At 36.6% G+C, this 18,706-nt stretch overlaps 1 protein-coding gene across 3 annotated transcripts; it reads left to right on the forward strand.

Annotated features, from left to right (window-relative positions):
• Nucleotides 1–1,735: 1,735 nt before the first annotated feature.
• Nucleotides 1,736–17,466, forward strand: tmem192 (transmembrane protein 192). 3 transcript variants are annotated; one of them, XM_042426862.1, is made up of 6 exons: nt 1,736–1,899; nt 3,587–3,742; nt 4,857–5,118; nt 5,224–5,346; nt 15,013–15,118; nt 16,668–17,466. In XM_042426862.1, exons 1-6 carry the CDS (start codon nt 1,870–1,872, stop codon nt 16,780–16,782), a joined length of 792 nt encoding a protein of 263 aa, XP_042282796.1. In that variant the 5' UTR covers nt 1,736–1,869; the 3' UTR covers nt 16,783–17,466. The 3 variants fall into 3 exon arrangements, with proteins under 3 accessions (XP_042282796.1, XP_042282805.1, XP_042282814.1); XM_042426871.1 differs by having other exon boundaries at nt 3,590–3,742; XM_042426880.1 differs by lacking the exon at nt 1,736–1,899 and adding an exon at nt 1,961–2,171 and having other exon boundaries at nt 3,590–3,742.
• The last annotated feature ends 1,240 nt before the right edge of the window (nt 17,467–18,706 follow it).

Here is an 18,706-nt window from a genome sequence, read left to right on the forward strand (position 1 = left end):
ATAATCTGTTCTACTACAGTACAAGCTAAATATTTTACGCTACGAGCTAAACACTACTGTCTGTAACACATCAGTCCCAGAATCAATGTTTGAACAAAGTTTCATTAACCGTTCATTAACTCCTGCTTCTGCACTGATCATGTGACTCCACTCACTGAGTGTGACGTAATGTGGTTCGGGTTGGACAACCTGAAGTAGCTTGACCATTATAATGCCTTACTCATACCTTCTCATTCATTTTGGGTTTTGTGTTTACAGTTTTGCATGAAAGAAGAACATATATAAGTTATTGTGAGTATTACTCAGATGGAAACGTGTGAGTTTGATGTAGGTTTTTATCTTCTCAACAGTTTAACTTTTATGTATTCTTTAATATGTTGTACATCATCATCATCATCATCATCATCATCATCGTTTTGACTTTTTATCCAGTCACTCTTAACTGTGGCTACACAAACATTTTCTTTATAATTAATTCTACAAGAATGAGAACGCATGTTATTAATAATACTTGTTCTTTGGATTTTAAGTATTTTCCCTTTTAAGATGTTTTAGCCATCGTTTATTCTCTCATAGGTTGATTGCATCCGAATCAGTGCCTTATGTAATGAATGCTAGTGTACGTGCAGGAGTATTTCACACTCACACGGACCTCTGAGTCTAGGCACATTGTGTGTGTGTGTGTGTGTTTGTGAGTGTGTGAGTGTGTGCATATGTGTAAGAAATCACGCATGTATAAGTATGTATGCAGTGTGTGATTTGACTTGAAGCACAGTTCCATACCAGCAAAAAATATATATATACATATATATTAAAACGGATCAGCGTCTCCTAATCACCTGCTGTCCTCTTCCACTCCTTCCTATGATGAGCTAAACCAATGACACATTATTTGCTGCTTCCTTGTGAATTATTCCCAGTTATTATGTCAGTTCACAATGTCCTACAATCTCTCCTCGTCTGCCTCTATCACAAGTGTTGCCTCCCCAGAGTCTGAGCTCTCTGTCCTCTCTGTGTCATTGCTTGTATCTGGAGCGGAGGTCACCTGACATGCGTCTTCATCACTCAGAGGAATAGAGCGCTCAGTTCATTGTCTTTTATAGCAAGTGTATGTTTATCAATAAAATATTTTAAATGGGGTGTTGCCTGGTGTTTTACTTTTGTTTTTTAAATTACTATTAAGATGCATTTTAAGTGGGCTATGAAGTGATGAATGCACTCTGACTGTATAGAAAAATGTCTTAAAATAGTAAACAAGTTGAAGAAGTACTCAGATCCTTTACTGAGGTAAAATGACCACTACATAGAAACAATTTTTACAAGTAAAATAATTATAATAACTTTATTTATATATCACTTTTTAAAAATATTTTCAAAGTGCTTAAAATTGTCTACATTTATAAACAAAACACAAAAAAGCGTGTAAATAATGCATTTTTTTAAAAATGAGAGCATTCAAAGAAAGTACAATGAAATAAAAGGTTGCATTCATCCTTTATTAAAAGTACAGATGTTTTATCAGCAAAATGTAAATAATGTGTAAAAAGTAAAAGTACTCTGAGGCAGAATGGGTGCTTTCAGTGTTATTATTTTATATATTATGTTACATTATTGTAATACTATCATCAGTACAATGATGTGTAAATAGGACTTTAATTGAGGATTTTTTAAAATTTGATTAAACTGATTAAAATGCAGCTCAGCCGGAACTATTGTGCTAGGAACCAAAGTTCAACAGAGAACGGGACCAGCAAACTGGGCCACCGGAAGCCCACCTCAGCCCGCCCCTTTTACTACAAGCTAATGTTTGTTTGTGTAATGTGTTTTTTTGTCTTTTCTCCTTTTAAAAACGTCGAACTTCTAAACTAAATGGATTCAAAGGGACCCTCGTTATATGCAGTATGTACACGTCATTTAATGTTAACCGGTTGCCATGTCAACGCTTATTTCGCTACGCACTGACTGTTATTAGCCGCGAAGCTAATTAGAGCTGTCAGCTAAATATCCAAAACAGACATGTTTATAAGTTTATTTCTGTCTTTTACCAACACTATAATTCAACAGATCATCAGATTAGCAAGCAAACCTGTTGTGCAATCAGTTATCTCGGTGGTTTTTCATCTGTTTCCTGTTTTTAATACCGTTTGTTGTGATGCACACTGCTGACTAAGATAAGTAAACATCCGTCTCACTTACGGACACTAACACACAGTCATATACAGATATTTAATATAAACTGACAGGTTGTTTTTTCTGCTCTTTGTCTATAAATCGATTAATTAATGTTAGTATTTTAATGGGGGATGAGATATCAGTGAGTACAGGGAGATAATTTCTCTACATATATTCTCTACATATATCATATGACAGTAGGGCTGTTACTTTCGAATAATCTGTTGATTATTTTCTCAATTAATCGATCAGTTGTTTGCAGAATATGGCAAAAAAATGTCAATCACTGCCTGAGGTGAAATCCTCATCTGTCCTCTTTTGCCTGCAACCAAAAGATATTTAGTTTATTATCATAGAGGACTAAAGAGACTTGAAAAATGAATATTTGAGAAGCTGGAATCCTGATGTTTGACATTTTCTTCTTAAAAAATGACTCAAAATGATTAATTGAGTATCAAAATACTGGCAGATTAATTTAATAGTTGGCAACTAATCGATAAATCGTTGCAGCGCCATACATAATCTTTACATATGAGACAATAATATTGAAGACAGTGTGACAGACTTGTCAAGTACATCAGCATTTTGAAGTTGACGACAGGTCTAAAATGTTTTACGGGTAGTTAAATATTGTGTTTTAGGAGTGAATGATATGCAGAAATCATCCTCTTACACAGAATATGTAGTTTAATATTGCAATATCGATTATTAGTAAATAGTCTGGAAGATTAATTGAGAAGTTGTTAATGGATCAGAATCAGAAACAGGTTTGTACATAAAGGGAATTTGTCTTGTTGATTAACAATAAAAAATACACAAAAATCAAGTAATCATGAATAATATAAAATTTACAATAAAAATATGTAAAATAGATGGATAGATAGAGAGAGAGAGAGAAGAATAGAGAGGAAAAAGGTGTTACAGCAGCCACTTGACAAAAAATAAGCAGATAGAAACAATTACAATTAAAAGCTAAATTTTATACGGAATCTATTCTATAAAATATATCTAAGTTAGCAAAGCTGTTACACATTTCAATTAGAGAGAATGTCATGTGCAAAATATTGACCAGGAATGTGCAAATGTTAATAGTGTAAATTGTATATGCAATGTGCAAATAATAATAATAATAATACAAAAAATTGTGTTCGTGTAACGCAACATGTTAGATGTGATAAAAGTGAAATAACACAAATATCTGTTTTGGATCAATTCAGCTGATTAAACACCTAATAAATCAAGACAATTCATTAAACTAATGCACAAATCCTAAAAACATCAAACATTTCCATAAAACACAGTTTATATAACACCCAGACATAGTGGGACAGCTGCAGCGGTATAAACAGTACTGAGAGATGGTAAATTCATCTTCTCTCATGTTAAATATTCTCACATCTACTGTTTGTTGTAGCAGGCGGGGGCTTCAGTAGATATGACACGGAGTATGGAGGAAGACTCTCTGGTGGATGGACCTCTGATCTCCGCTGACGCCCTTCACTCCGCCATCAGAAGAGAGTTTCAGACTCTACCGACACCGTGCCACGCCTGCCTGCTGTCGCTGCTGCACGTAAGATACACACACACATATCTATACACACTAAATATGTTCACATGCACTTTAGTTTTACAATTACTCCTCAAATTCAGTAGGAACATGACTCTGAATGAAAAAGACAGACTGACGATTACTTTCATTATAGATTAATCTACTAATTATTTTCTGAAGATGTTTCTGAGATGGGGAAACTTTTTATAATTGTATGTGGCTTTTATTTATCTTGATGTTTGAAGCTGTTAAAAGTTAGTCGCTGGCAACACTTTTGTTTCTTACTTAACAAACCAGCTGTTCTGCTGTTTACATTAATATTATTCAAGATTAAGATACTGTACTAATATTTTCTCTATTTTTCTTTTTCTCCTCTATTCTCTAAGCATATATTTGTACATTTGATGGTCTACTAATGTGCTTGTTAGACGAGTTTTCGAGGCTTTGTTTTTTGATTGTATTTTTATTGAAAAAAAAAACCTACTGTGTGTAATGACAAATGATATTTGGCGTATTGAAATAAACAAAGTTGAAAAAAGTTAGTAATACGAGAGCGTTAAAATATGAGTTTTGTTCAAAGAGATATTGTTACAATGCGATAACGGGGAAAAAATGCAGTTTTATATTGATTTTTTCCTTTTTATTATATAGAGGATCTTTTTAACTTTAAACCCTTTAATCACTTTTTTTTTCTTTTTAAAAATATATGTTTTTGCAGTCTTTTATGCCTTTTGTCATAGCGGCAGTAGAGAGATGTCAGGAAACGAGGGGAGAGATAGATATGAGGTCTACTGTCAGAATCACATTTCAGATGTCGTGGTTATGTTACATGCGTCTTAACCAGTAAGCTAAAAAGATAAAGATAGTAGATGAAGTTTAATATGATGATATTTTAATGGTGATTATTGTGAAATAATCTTAATATTGTGGTGATGTTGCCATGATAATTAATGCCATGACAGCCCTTTTTTGAGAATCAGACTAACACAGCACATATAAATGCTTTTATTCACTCAGTAATCTCTTTTTTTTCTTTTTTCTATGTGTAATAATACTCATAGTTTGTGCAGCTTTTCCAAAGTCTCTCACATTTGATCCATCTATCTCACTGCTACTACTCTCTTATTCTTTCCAGGTCGTTTACGTCGCGTTGTCAGTGTGTGTTGCAGTGCTGTGTGTGTTGAAATTCGGCCAAGAGGAGCTATGTGCCAATATTTTGGGAAATGTGCACGGTGACAGCGTCATCGTGTTCGGGAAGGTGTGTTTATGGTTGCTGGTGCTGCTGTTCACCGGCAGTGTGCAGCAGCATCACAGTCGAGCCAGAAGCAGAGGATACCTGCGATTCTACAGACAGACGCAGGGGCTGAAGACCCTGCCGCTCGCCGTATACTCCACAGGTACGTGCATTTGTTGTTGCACTGCATGTGTAGAGGCCAGTTTTCTTCACAAGATGGCAGCAACGCTAAAGGAAGGAATGTGTGTTTGTGTTTCTGTGTGTGTAGGAAACGTGTTGCTGTTGGTTGTTCTGGCTGCTAGAATGTCACCAGCTGTGCAAACCTACATGCTGCTCAGCGTTCTGGGGTTGGAGCTCTTGGTGTCTTTGCCGTGCGTCATCTATTACACAGGTAACCTGATGTCAGTTGTCATTTCTTAAAGGGAAGGCTCACAATTTTTCAAGTCTGTCAGGTGCCCAAATTAACATCGACATCGTTTTTCTTCTTGTTTATAGTGACCATTAGAAGTATCCACAGTCCTCCTTCTTTGCAAAAATGTATTTAAACGTTTATTTGAGGCTAATATGAGGGTTCAGACGTCCAAATGAGTCAAATCAAGTCAATATCTTTATGAATTACTGTCTTTTTAGTGCCATAGTCCCTCTTTTTGTTACTATTTTTCCACTGCAGCTGAACAGGGAAACATTGTCAGAGACAAAAAGAGATTTTTTTTTACTAAAAATACTTTAAATGTGGAAGATGTCCACTCGAACTCAAACGGCTGAAGCTCATATAATGTTCAGGTAAACTTTTAAAAACATTTTCTCACAACAATGAAATTTTGTCCCCCATCACTTACATTATAAGTGCATCATGAAGGGATCTTCTAATGATCAGAATGAACAGGAGGAATCATTACAGCAAGAAAAACCTAATTTAATGTTCATTTGGGAAACTGACTGTTGTTTTAAGACAGACTTGAAAACTTGTGAACTCGTCCTTTAATATTTAGTGAATTAACTTCACTCTGGGGTTGTAGATTGACTTATTTTTAGGACAGCACTATTCCTCAGACCTTTGTGTAGTTAAAAAGGTTTTTATTGCGTTATTATATATTTTTATTTATAGACTTTAAACATACACACACTGATCTCCCCCCTCAAAAAAGAAAAAAATACGTGTGGCCAAAAATAACTCTTTGTTCCCACCTCATCACACACACAGCTGCTCATTTATACATGAACACACATAGAGTTCCACCCTGAATACTCACAATCAAAACATTTACACTGAAAAGTGACTAAAGACATAAAAGAACAAATATATACCTTTTAAAATATAAACCAAAGTACACTCAAATGATGTTAATACACATACAACACAGCAACTAGAAAAAATAAAAAATAATTTAGAATTCTTCACAGCAAAAGTAACTTGAAACACATCTGGTTTCAAGTTTATGTTCATTGTACTAATGTTGTCCATTAATCTGTTGATCATTTTCTCGATGAATCAGTTAGTTGTTTGGTCTATAAAACGTCAGAAAAATGTTGATCACTGTTTCCTAAAGTCCAAGATGTAACCTAATATGTCTTCTTTTGTTCCAACAAATACACCACAACCCAAAGATATTCAGTTTATTATCATAGAAGATAATGATAATAATAATAATAGATATTCACATTTGGATAAAGAGAATTTTGATTATCAAAATAGTTGGTGATTCATTTTCTGTCGATCTACTAATGAACTAGTCGTACTGGGAAAAGTATCTTGTGACTAGTAAAAAAAAAAAAAAAAACATCTCCAAACAGCACATCCTTTTATGTCCAATAAACATATTGATCTAAAAATTCAACACTATGGTTAAAAAAAACAAACTTAATTAAATAAGTTTGTGTTCAGGTTGTACTAGTCTGAATTTGGCAGGATTTGGAGAAAACATATTACATAAGATAGAGAGATTATATAAAGAGCAGACATAACAGCCAATGAAACTGGGTTATTACATCTCAGACATAACAGGTTTTAAAAAGGAAATATTTAATCTAACTTGTCATTAAAATATTTAAGTCTGTGAAATGAATCATACTGATAACAGTCGTGTCAGATCCCAATATCACAAACTCAGTTAAATGAAACACTTCTCCAGCTGCTTTACATCTGGAGTTTATATGCTAAGTAGGGCTGCACTTAAAGATTATTTTCACTATCGATTAATCTGTCAATTATTTTCTTGATGAATCAATTAGTAGTTTGGTCCATAAAATGTCAGAAAATGGTGAAAAATATCAATCATTGTTTCCCAAAGCCCAAGATAATGTCCGCAAACGTCTCGTTTTGTCCCGACAACCCAAAGATATTCAATTTACTGTCAAAGACGACTAAAGAAACCAGAAAATATTCACATTTGAGAATCTGGAATCAGATTTAATGTATTTTTATGACATTCTGTTGCAATGTCGTTAATGTTCAACCAGTCTCTCTGTGGATGTTGGTCATAATATCAGTAGTGGTATATAAAGAGACGGACCCTGAAGATTACATTACACACAAACACACACAACCCCCCACTCTATCTGAGCACATTCGCATCACAATACCTGCCCTGCCCTTTTCAGACTCGACAGCATGACAATCATCCATTCAGCTCTCTCTCCTCCTCTCTGTCTCTGCTGATCTGCTGATTCTCAGCTTCTGATAGCGACACCATACAAACTAACTCATACCCGTCTATCTGTGTCTGTCTGTTTTGTCTTTTTCTTCCCCATGTGGCTCGGGAACGAATCAGTTAAGTTTAAATTAACTCCGGTGTTTTTCTTCAGCTTTGTTGAAAATGACCTTAAGTTATAAACGTTATCTGGAAAAAAAACGCTCCCTTTGCAACGCTGCTCGGAGCGTAAATGGCCACACTGTAGCTTTGTGCTTCATTAGCAGTTATAAGTCACAGCTTTAGGGAGAATAAAGCAACCAAAAGCATGCGGAAAAGTACTGGAGCCAGTTAGCGTTGTTCATTTGGATGGTCCAACCTAATAGATTCATCCAGAAAGATTTCTTTGTGTTCTTGTAGTTATTTCTTCTTTACAAACATCTCTGTGGAAAAGCAATCAAACGTCAGGATTAATAAGGGAAAAAAGGTCAAAATGGTAAATTTATGTGACAGATTTACTCACAGAAACACTAGATATTTGTAGACATTTGTTATGAGCCGTGACGCCATCTGTGTACATGATCTAAATGAATACAGGTGACATCTTAAAGCCGTCAGGTTTAGTTTGTGTCTGTCATTTAGCATTGGATAAATTAGACAGAACATTCCCTGAAGCCTGATGTCTTGTATTATTCCAGTGTAGAGCTGCAACAATTAGTTAATTAACTGATTAGTCAGTCGTCAGAAAATTCATTAGCGACTATTTTGATGATTGATTAATCGTTTCAGTCATTTTTCAAACAAAATTGCCAAATATTTGATGGATCCAGCTTCTCTAATGTGAAGATTTGCTCTTTTTCCTTTTCCAGATGTGACAGTTAATGGAATATCTTAACATGTTAGACTGTTTGTCAGACAAAACAAGAAATTTGTAGACATCACTGTGGCCTCTCAGATACTGTAAAATGCCTTTTTCCTATATTTTGTAACATTTCATAGACTAAACGATGAATAGCAGATTTATCAATAATGAAAATAATTGCTAGTTGCAGCCTCATTCTTGTGTTCTAGTCTGTGTAAGTGTGAACTCAGTGTTGGGCCTGTAATAGTTTAATAATGAAGCATTCTTATTTAGTTTTATTCATTTATTAGTAAACATGAAATCTCCTACATGTTGTCTCATTGATGAAATCTGTTTGTTGGCTACTCCTGTGGGTCGAAGATCCCTCGATTTTACAAAAAAATACGAAAATGCACCTTTGCCACAAATTAAAAACAACAAAAAAACCTAAAAAAGATGCACCTCACTGCTCTATCGGGATGTTTTCCTGCAATAGAATTGTAAAATATTAAAATATAAGTCAAAGTTAGTCTATTTAGGAATGGAAAATCCCAGTTAAATCTCAGTTGGCTATTTTATTGGACTGCATGGCAAACACAAACTCCGATCAAGTACATAATTTTGCTGATTTTACACTGTATTTTATTATGGCAAAGTTCTTTTCACAGCTGTTTTGTTTTCAAAGTTCAACTAAGATGTTTTAGAAAAGTTTGACTCTTTTATTAAATTGAAAAAAGAGTTTGAATAACATGTTTAAACTCCTCACAGTCCGGTACAGAAGTATCATTTTAGTTATTGATACTGAAATTAACAAAAGTATTTCAGAAATCCAGAGCTGCAACTAATGATTATCTTAATTACTGATTAATCTGGTGATTATTTTTCTTATTAACTTTCTGTCGATCAGCTAATTGACTAATAGATTGATGGTTTCAGCTCTACAGAAATCATTATGTGACAAATATGACTTCAAAACCCAGCTCATGTATTTTTAACTTAGACACTAAAACGTGTTTATTGCGATTCTTAATATTTAAAAATTTTTAACACAGCATTACAGTAAATAATAAATATTAGTATATTTCCCAGAATATTGGATGAAGGCTGATACATTAGCATTTCACTAACTATGTGAAGGAAAACTGCTGTTAAAGATGCTGTATCAGAGGATATTGATATTGAAGAATCTGTATTGAAAGGAAATCCATATTAAAGGTGTGTTTGGCAGCTGAAGGGCACATATTAAGGATCAAGATACCAGAGAGGCAAAGAGAGAAGATAAGAGGCATTAGGATTTAGCTTAGCCAAAGGGTAGCCCTCAACCCACTCCACCCAAACACAGGGAAACACACACACACACACACACACACACACACACATTGTCCCGGTGTTTACAGTCAGGGTGATCCAGTGTGTGTGTGTGAAGGGGGGTATCTGTGATCACCGGCCGCATTCCAGTTCAGATCAGTGCGGTCAGGCACAACACAAACTGAGCGACGCCTCGCAGGGCAAACCTTTTAAAGCACAAACACACATCGCTGTCACTAATGAACCGTCAGGAGCGACATCGATGAGTTCATGAGGAGAAAACTAAACTTCTCCTCTTGGGGGAGGCAGAGTGAAGGAGAGCTATATAATGCCTGCAGCTATGAAGTCCATACAGGAAGGCCTCGTTCAACTTCTCTTTGAAGTGCGTGCTGATTGTAAGTGCATGTATATGTGTGTGTGTGTGTGTGTCTTTGAGGTTTGCTGTATGTTTCTGCCTCTCATTTTAACATGAATACACTCTCCTCTATAGACCTCCATGCACATCAAAGCCGTGCCTTGGCCTTCAAAGGCTTAACTTAGAATACATCTCTCTGCTCTGCCTGGCCAGAACTTAGTGTAAGCACTGCAGGGCACGAGGTTAACACACACACACACACACACCGACACAGATACCTACACTGTACCCTTCTCACACACAAACCTGTGGACGACATGAGAGGTATATAAGACTCATGTAAGAGACAATTAATGCACATTTTAACATTCATATAATTGTGTTGGTTATAAATACCTGGTTGTCTCTGTTCACCATAACTGTAGGGCTAAATGTCCAAAGTTAATATCACAATAATTATCACAGCATTACCTCAATTAGACCTCTAATGATTATTTGTATTACCGTCTGGCAATTATTTTAATTGTTTTGTCTATAAAGTGTTGGATGTTTCATAAATGTCGATAAAACGTTGGCTTATAAAATGCTGTAAATGAGCACAAGTTGACGTCCAATTCAGTTCAAAACCAAAAAACAAAAAAGTAGTTTTCTATCATAGTATGTACGGTGGTCCTGAGAGCTCAACATACTGCAACTAGAAAATACACGCAAAACATCGTCGCCAGGTTGATAAAATATGACGGCGTTTAGAGAAAAACACTGCAAATACAGAAATGTGCTGCGATACAAAACATGTGTTTGTGTTCTGGATTTGCAGCGTCTTTCTGTTTTTGGGGGGTCACCAAATGGGCCAGAAATGTGCCACCATATAAGAGACTAAGAAAATTGTGAATATTCACACTATAGAAGCTGCAACCAGTGGATTTTTAGACATTTTGGCTCAAAAATGTGTTGAAATTATAAACTGATAATCACATTTTTGCAAGTTTTCTGTCAATCGACTAGTTGTTTCAGCTCTAATCTTGATATTGATATTTTAATGGTATATACTTCTCGATATCGTTTTCTGAAAAGTTTATGTCATGTTCATCCTTGAGAGTATAAAGTTTTTTAGTCTCTCCCTTAAACAAAAAAACTCCCTTAACGTTATTCAGACATGACAACTGTGATCCATGATATCTTGATATGAGAAGTTTGTCACAATATGACTATATAGAGGGAAAATTATATAGAATTATAATGAGTCCCTACTTCATGTACATCACTATACCAGACCTTTTAATAAGGTCTAATTATAAACATGTTTCACCAGCATTAAAACTGGTTACTGCTGCTTTGTTTTTGATCTGGAGACTCAGCATAATTTATTATCTGCTTAACAGATTGATGTTTTTATTTAATTCGTCTTTAAAAACTTGCTTTGTTAGGAAAAACTTACACTTTACTGCCACAATATTAATAAGTTAGTAGTAACTAAATGAGGACTTTAAATGATCCTTTAGCAACTGTACAATAATGTTCTTCTTTCTAGAAACCTGTTTCCCTCTTATATGCAAAAATCATTGCATAGTCAAACATTATCTGACCTGCATAAAACCAAAAGGTCAGGATCAGGGTTGCAGAGTTAAGTGTCAGTCAGTCAAAACAGTCCATCTAGTGATCATCCATAGTTGCTCATTTTGGTAAAAATCTGACAGCAAATTCTGCCTCCAGTTACTGTTGATATTTGAGTTTAGCATCAACATTATATGTTCATTTCTTTGACATAAATTTAGTCTTTTTTTATTCGTCTATATCGTCTAGAATTTTGAAAAGTTTTACTCTTTGTAGAGCATTGCAGATTAGCACAGTGTGAACATCTCCTCAGTTTTCTCCTTGATCCTCGTCTTTGAAGCTCTTCTTACATCTGCAGCTTCTACACAAGACGCTGTTTCATCAGCAGGATTTATTTTAGTCTTCCACACTACTTCGGGTGCTTTTAATGTCCAACATTGCAACTAAAAGGTGTTCACACTGCCCCTCTTCACTCTATTCAAAGTCTGGAGATCAGTCACTCTGGTTGCTCGGATTCGAATTCGAGCACTACATAGTCAGGAGCACCATTAGGATTTAGCACCTCTGCAGCCTCACTGTGATCACCTGGAAATGTGCACTTCTTGATGGGTGATTGAAGCTTCTCAGATCTGCGTAGACCAGGTCTGAGCACTGTCTGTCCAGTCGTGTGAGTGTCTCTAACAGGGAAGTGTGAAATGCGTCACTTCTTTTAAACTGCTCCTTCCATCCATCCATCCTGGTATCTCTTATCTTTTTTCACCCCCCGCTACTGTAATACGCTGCACTAAACACCAGACTTTAGATCTTCCTGAACAAGCTGACTGACACTAAACATGTCACCCTTTTCTGTATTTAAACCAACATTTAGCTCGTTGCATGTGCGTAAACTGAGTGGAATTAAAGGTTGAAATCAGAGTAAGAATAACCTGATTTACAGACCTTCAATAGTCAACATCAGAGACGTGCCAGTGTACCGTTTTTATTAAATACTTTGGTGAAAACATTTGGATGGTAACAGTTGTCTGTCTGGCTTTAGCCACTCTTGCCATGACTTGCTGTGCTAATATTAGCTAGTCGACCTACTGACATGCGTCTAGTTTATGGTTAAGTGAGTAAAAATCTTCAACAATATGTAGCTATTAACACCTTAAACTGATCAGAACATGCATTTAATCTAACAGAAAGAGACACTGAGCTGAGTTTAAAGTCATTTCCAGTCAACTGTTTTAAACTTTAAACTACCAGCCTGCTTTTGTTTGTGGTGTTTTTGTGTGTTTTTGATGTTGGTTCATTTGCAGGATACAGCAATATACAGTTCACTGTTCAGTTTGAAGTAGATGCAAGAAGTTATTTTAGTTTATGGCAGCACTTATCGTAGTGCTGGCCACAATAATCGTAGCATGAAACGTGATAAAACAAACAATACACAACAGTAAAGATGAATAAAAACACATAAAATTAACAAACAAATACAAAGATTACTCAAAACAGACAAACCCAACCAAAACCTATAAAGCCTTACATCAACATAAACACATAAACTGTATCGTCAGACAACATAATTAGATATGAACAAGATTCACATTATTCAGATAAATGTCATTATCATCAATCAGTCAAGTCCATCAAACTTTATGATTTGTTAGTGCAGTTCAAAGTGCTTTACAGATGACTGACACACCGATAATAAGACAACAAATGTAAACAAACAATGTGGGACTGACACGTACGAGAAAACAAAAAGATGAAAATGTAACAAACCCAATAAAAATTTAAAATAAGATTAGAACAGAATAAAACAGATAAAAGACAATGAATGACATGTACAATATACAAGAGGGAATAAATCATTTTAAAACACAATAAAATAAATATTCTAATGAAAAGTCAGACTAAAGAGGTCAGTTTTAGGATCATGTTTAAATATATCAACACTTTCAGCTGCTCTCAGATCCTCGTTCAGATTGTTTCAACGGCGCAGAGCATAGAAGCTAAAAACTGCTAAAATAAAGTGTCTCAGGATAATCAATAGATAGTAAATAAATGCATCTATTTTAAATGATGTTTCACTACAATCAAATGTGTTCTTTTTACCAAATCACGATTTTAATAAACCTCCCATCTTTCAAAATGTTCCCAAATACAATGTGGCCTTCAAAAATAACATTTAAGGAATTTAGTAAATTGATTGCCAGTCAAAGAAAACACTCCAGTAGCTTTAAAACACTTCTCCATAGATAGAAAATAGATAGAATAGATATTAGGATAGTACAATTGATAATATAAATGTTTGTTTATGTAATATCACCCAGCACAGCAGAGCGAAATGGTTGTAAAGACAAACAACAAGTTTATCAGTGAAATGCATGAAAAGCAATGAATGTACAACACTGATAACGGTGGCGGATATGTTTTTTTTAAAAGTTGTAAATTTGTAATCGTAAATCCATCATTTTGTGGCACTAATAACATACTTCCTGCACTGTACAATACATCCTTTCCAGACATTTATTAACTCTGATGATGATGTTTGTGCATAAGTCCTTTAAAAAGAGACTTTGGCTTCATGACGAGCTTTGAAAACGTTAGAAATTAATTTTAAATATGTGACATCGTCCCTAACCTTCTTCTTTTCTGTACTCCACCTCCTCGTTTCTCTGCCTCTCTGGAATGTCTCCTTCTCTCTCTTCTCTCACATACTTGCTTACTATTACAAACACACACACATGCAGATTTAGGGCCTCATTATGCAGGAATTTGCAGTATTTCTTTGGATTGTGTGTGAGTGTGGATGCTGAGATGCTGCACTGTAGCAAAGTAAAGATAGCGCTCTTTAGAACCTCCCTGACAATTTCCTCTGGCTAATGACACTCAGTCTTATCAATACTTAGGCAGCTCCTCCCTCTGCCCTTCCTCACACACTCACCCTACACACACACACACACACACACACACACACACACACACACACACACCAGCCTTATCTTGATTGAAACCATCTCCCATATTTTGGCTCTGGCTCCTCTTACAGCTACTGTATGCTCCACACCCACACCTCGCCGCTAACCCCACCCCTTGTGTAAAGGTGTATGTTTAGGGTGTGAGAATTAGAGGTTTGAGTGCAGGATATGGCAGCCCATAAGGCCTAAGTGCAGGATATAACAGCCTGTGTGTGTTTAAGAGAGGGAGAGGGATGGAAAACGGTAAAAAAAACCCAAAGGTGTGCCGTTTCTCACCTGAGTGATTAACGTCGGGGAGGAAAGCTCTCACTGCTCAATAATGTCTGTGTGTCTTTCTGTGCAACAAAACACTGATTTTATGGTTTTAATTAGAAAAGTAACTGAAGATTTGAATTGTTTGTGTTTCCAGTCCAAGTGATGCGGTTCAACAGAGAGCGAGCCGCACCGGACGTGAGCCAAGAAGAAGTTTCACACAACTACAGTATCACAAGCCTGCCGACTGAGACTGGCTTCAGGTACGCAGATTTCACAGAGACACACACACACACACACACACACACACACACACACACACACACACACACACACACACACACACACAAAATACGTGTCGGCTTTATGTTTGAAGTCTGAATTTCATGCCACAGCATTAACATAAAGGTGAAATAAACAGGGAGAGATGCTTCTTTTGTCATTTCTCCTCTTATGCACAAAGAAAATGTATTTCATAAACCACCAAATACTGTGAATGAGCCCGTTTGAAGTTTTAAAAAGACACTTCTCATGATTAGTCTCAAAAATGTGCTTTCATCCCTTTATTCCGAAAAGATCCTTATAAAATCACAGCAAGCATTAGAACATCAGTCTCTAAATGTACAGTTTTCTTTGCTCCATGCTGGCTGCTTATATTGTGAATATCTAGCAAAAAGCTTTATACACGTCATTTGTGACCCATTAGGAATTAGTCCAATTAGCCTGATTTGTGAAATAAATGTCCAGTGGGGTTGAGATCAGGTGACTGTGGAGGAAAGTTCATGACAGTCAGGACTTCTTGGTCTTCTTTGGTCTTCAAGTAGTTCTTGCAGTGCTTTTAGGTGCGTTTGGGGTCAATATCCTGCTGCAGTATGAATCCTCCTCCATGGAGATGCAGATGTCCATCTCTGGAGTAGGTAAAACATATTCCCACCACCGTGTTTCACTGTCCGTTTGATATCGTTCTCTTTCCTGTTCGTCTCCTTACATACACCCTTCTGTTACTGCCATAAGTCTCATCAGTAAATAGGACTTTTATCCAGTCATCCACTATGCAATGCTGGTATTTCTTGGCCTTGTTTCCCCTCCTGAGAAGTGGTTTAGAAACTGCTACTCGTCCTCTGAGACACAGCCTTCTTTTGACATTATTTTAGCTGATTGGAGTCTTGCGTTCTTTATTTAGCAAATTCTGTATCTGTGATGAAGTTGCTTTTCTCTCTCTCAGGGAACTAAGTTTGATGTATTGATCTTCTGATGGTGAGGTCACTTTGGTCAACCTGATTGTGCTTTGGATACAACCGATCCAGCTTCTGCAAAGCATTTTAGACTTCCATGCACTGTCCCCTTAGAAACCATTAGTGTAGCCATGATTTGATGCTGAGATCACTTAGTTCTGATGCCATGTTTCCCACTATCACAATGCTACTTAGTAATCAATGATCTGCTGGAAACTTGAGGCACAGCCATATCTGTAACAGGTGAACACTGGCTGCAGGTTGAGTTACTTGAATGAGCCTCTGATGAGTAGATCAAATCTACCAGAGTGTCATCTGAACGCTTCAATGGAAGGGATACAACTCAAGAAATCTGACCTTCTGTACAAAGGAGTTAAGTTTGTCGATGCCACAAATTGGAAGTCTATGGCGAGGAAGAATCAGGCTTTGAATACACAGACAATAGCAAGATTATTGTTTTTTCTTGGGATTCGTTTACAGTAATGAAAGAAAAAGAATATCACATGAATCCAGCAATGTTACAGATTCCATCCATTAAGTCTATAAAGGGCTTTTGTGCTTTTTTTTTGTGTCACAGAGAGGGCTCCAATCTGGAAGAGGTGGTGGAGAAACAGGCCGACCTGATAGAGTACCTGAAACAGCACAACACCTTACTGAGCAAGAGGCTGCTCAACCTCACTGCTCAGCACTGACCACGGTCTGACCTCCTCCTCCCTCTTCGGAGAAAGAGCTTAATGATTTTAACACCCAGTTCTCCAAAGAAAACACAAAGGAGAGAGAGTGACGGGATCTGTGAGTTTGAAAGAGGGGACTAAAGAGAGAAGTAGAAGAAGAAGAAGCACTGGAGTAAAGACTAAAAGTAAGGAAATCCCTGTGTACACGCAAGCACCTGTACGCACAGACAGAGACGGGAGGCATCCTCACCTGAGATGGACAGATAACGCAGGAGGAGGTGAGCTGAAAGTGGAGGACAGTTAAAGAATCAAGGTGGGAGGAGGAGGAGGAGGAGGAGGAGAGGAGTCATGGGTCACAGATCAGAGGTGAGGGGTTTTTATCACTGTGTTACGACCCCAAGTGACCCACGTATGCTGCTGCTTGTGTTACTGTGAGAAACAGAGGAGGCGAAATTGTTTTAGAGATCATCTGCACTGAGGAGGAACTGAAGGAGTAGGAGATACGGGAGAGAAAGGCTATCAGGGTCAGCCAGAGAGAAAGAAAGAGATCAAATAACGTTGTAAAATGTCTGCAAGTGCTGTTTTATCTGTCTGAATGTGTGTACGTGCATGTGTAAAGGCTTTATTTGTCGAGTTTTTTCTATCTGTGAAATCACCGAGTGTGTTTATTTGCGATTTGATTCCAATAAATCTTAAATCTTCTATTGTTTTGTTATTTGAATTTATTTTTGAGCCTTTTTCAGAATGAGAGCTACTTTTACTCACACTTTTTGTATAATGTGCCGAAAAAGCTTAAAAAAAAAAAGAGCACAAACAAATGAAAACACTGCAGTGTCAACATATGCTGGTGTGAAAACCTTTTCCCGCCTCACCTCATCTGTGTTAAATTTCAACAGTCACGGGAATCTACGTTAACGAAATATCGAGGTCGTCATTTGAGCCCTTGGTGTTTGTTCCCCATTGTGATTCCTTTATGCTCTGGCGTCCGTAACTCCACAGGGAGCGCCGCATTTACGACTCCTTTCCCATGTGGCTTCTGCTGGGAGCCCCTGAGTTAACCAGAGGTATCGGCAGGTATCTCGAACCCTGTTTGATCTGTGACTTTTAAGTTTATATAATGATATATTCTTAATCTGCTATTAAATTATACAAAATGTAAATGAAGTCTTGACTTTTCCTCTTTTCTAACCTTGTTGCCACATTTATTTGGGATTATATTTTAACACACAAACACACAAGTAGAATCTCACAGAGAAAAAACAAAACACTACACTTATACATTTTTTATTAAAAAGTTTAAAACGTTATTCAATAAACATTTGAAGTGCATACATGCATTATAAACACTCTGTAGGAATTGTATGGGAATGCTGTTCATCATAGCTGCATTAACTAACATGTTTACAGCTCTTTGGTCCGTAGCTTTTAAGTCGAGTGTGTAACATACTTAAAGACAGATGTTGTTTTTTTTAGCTCCCTCTGATTATTGGCGTTTGAAGACGAAGAGGGAAGGTGCCTGCAGCTGGACAAATCTGTAGGTGCGCCACAATAACGCCGTACAATAACATTTCAGGATTTATATTTTTCTTTGTTAGGAATGAAAAGTCAGTTATGCACAAGCTGAAGCTGCTTGTAGTTTGTTTTTCTGCAGATTGTGTGTAGAAACAGCTATATGAACTGTCTTTGGATGGCATTTTCATGGTGTCCCACAGTCTTTTTCCTCCTCTTCCTCATCTAGTCTATGTCTTGGAGTTGGGATCCATCCATGATGTTTGGGCCACACGCTGCAGTTGCTTCATGTTCATATCTCTCTCCTTTGGTCACCCTCATTCTTGTGCTGAAACCTGTAATAGAAAAACACAATTTAGTGACCTGCTAGATCAGACTAAAAACTTAAACAACAGCTGAGTAAGTGTGCATGTACAGGAGTCAAATTAAGAGC

This window comes from Thunnus maccoyii, chromosome 2, assembly GCF_910596095.1.
Source record: "Thunnus maccoyii chromosome 2, fThuMac1.1, whole genome shotgun sequence".
Lineage (NCBI taxonomy): Eukaryota > Metazoa > Chordata > Actinopteri > Scombriformes > Scombridae > Thunnus > Thunnus maccoyii.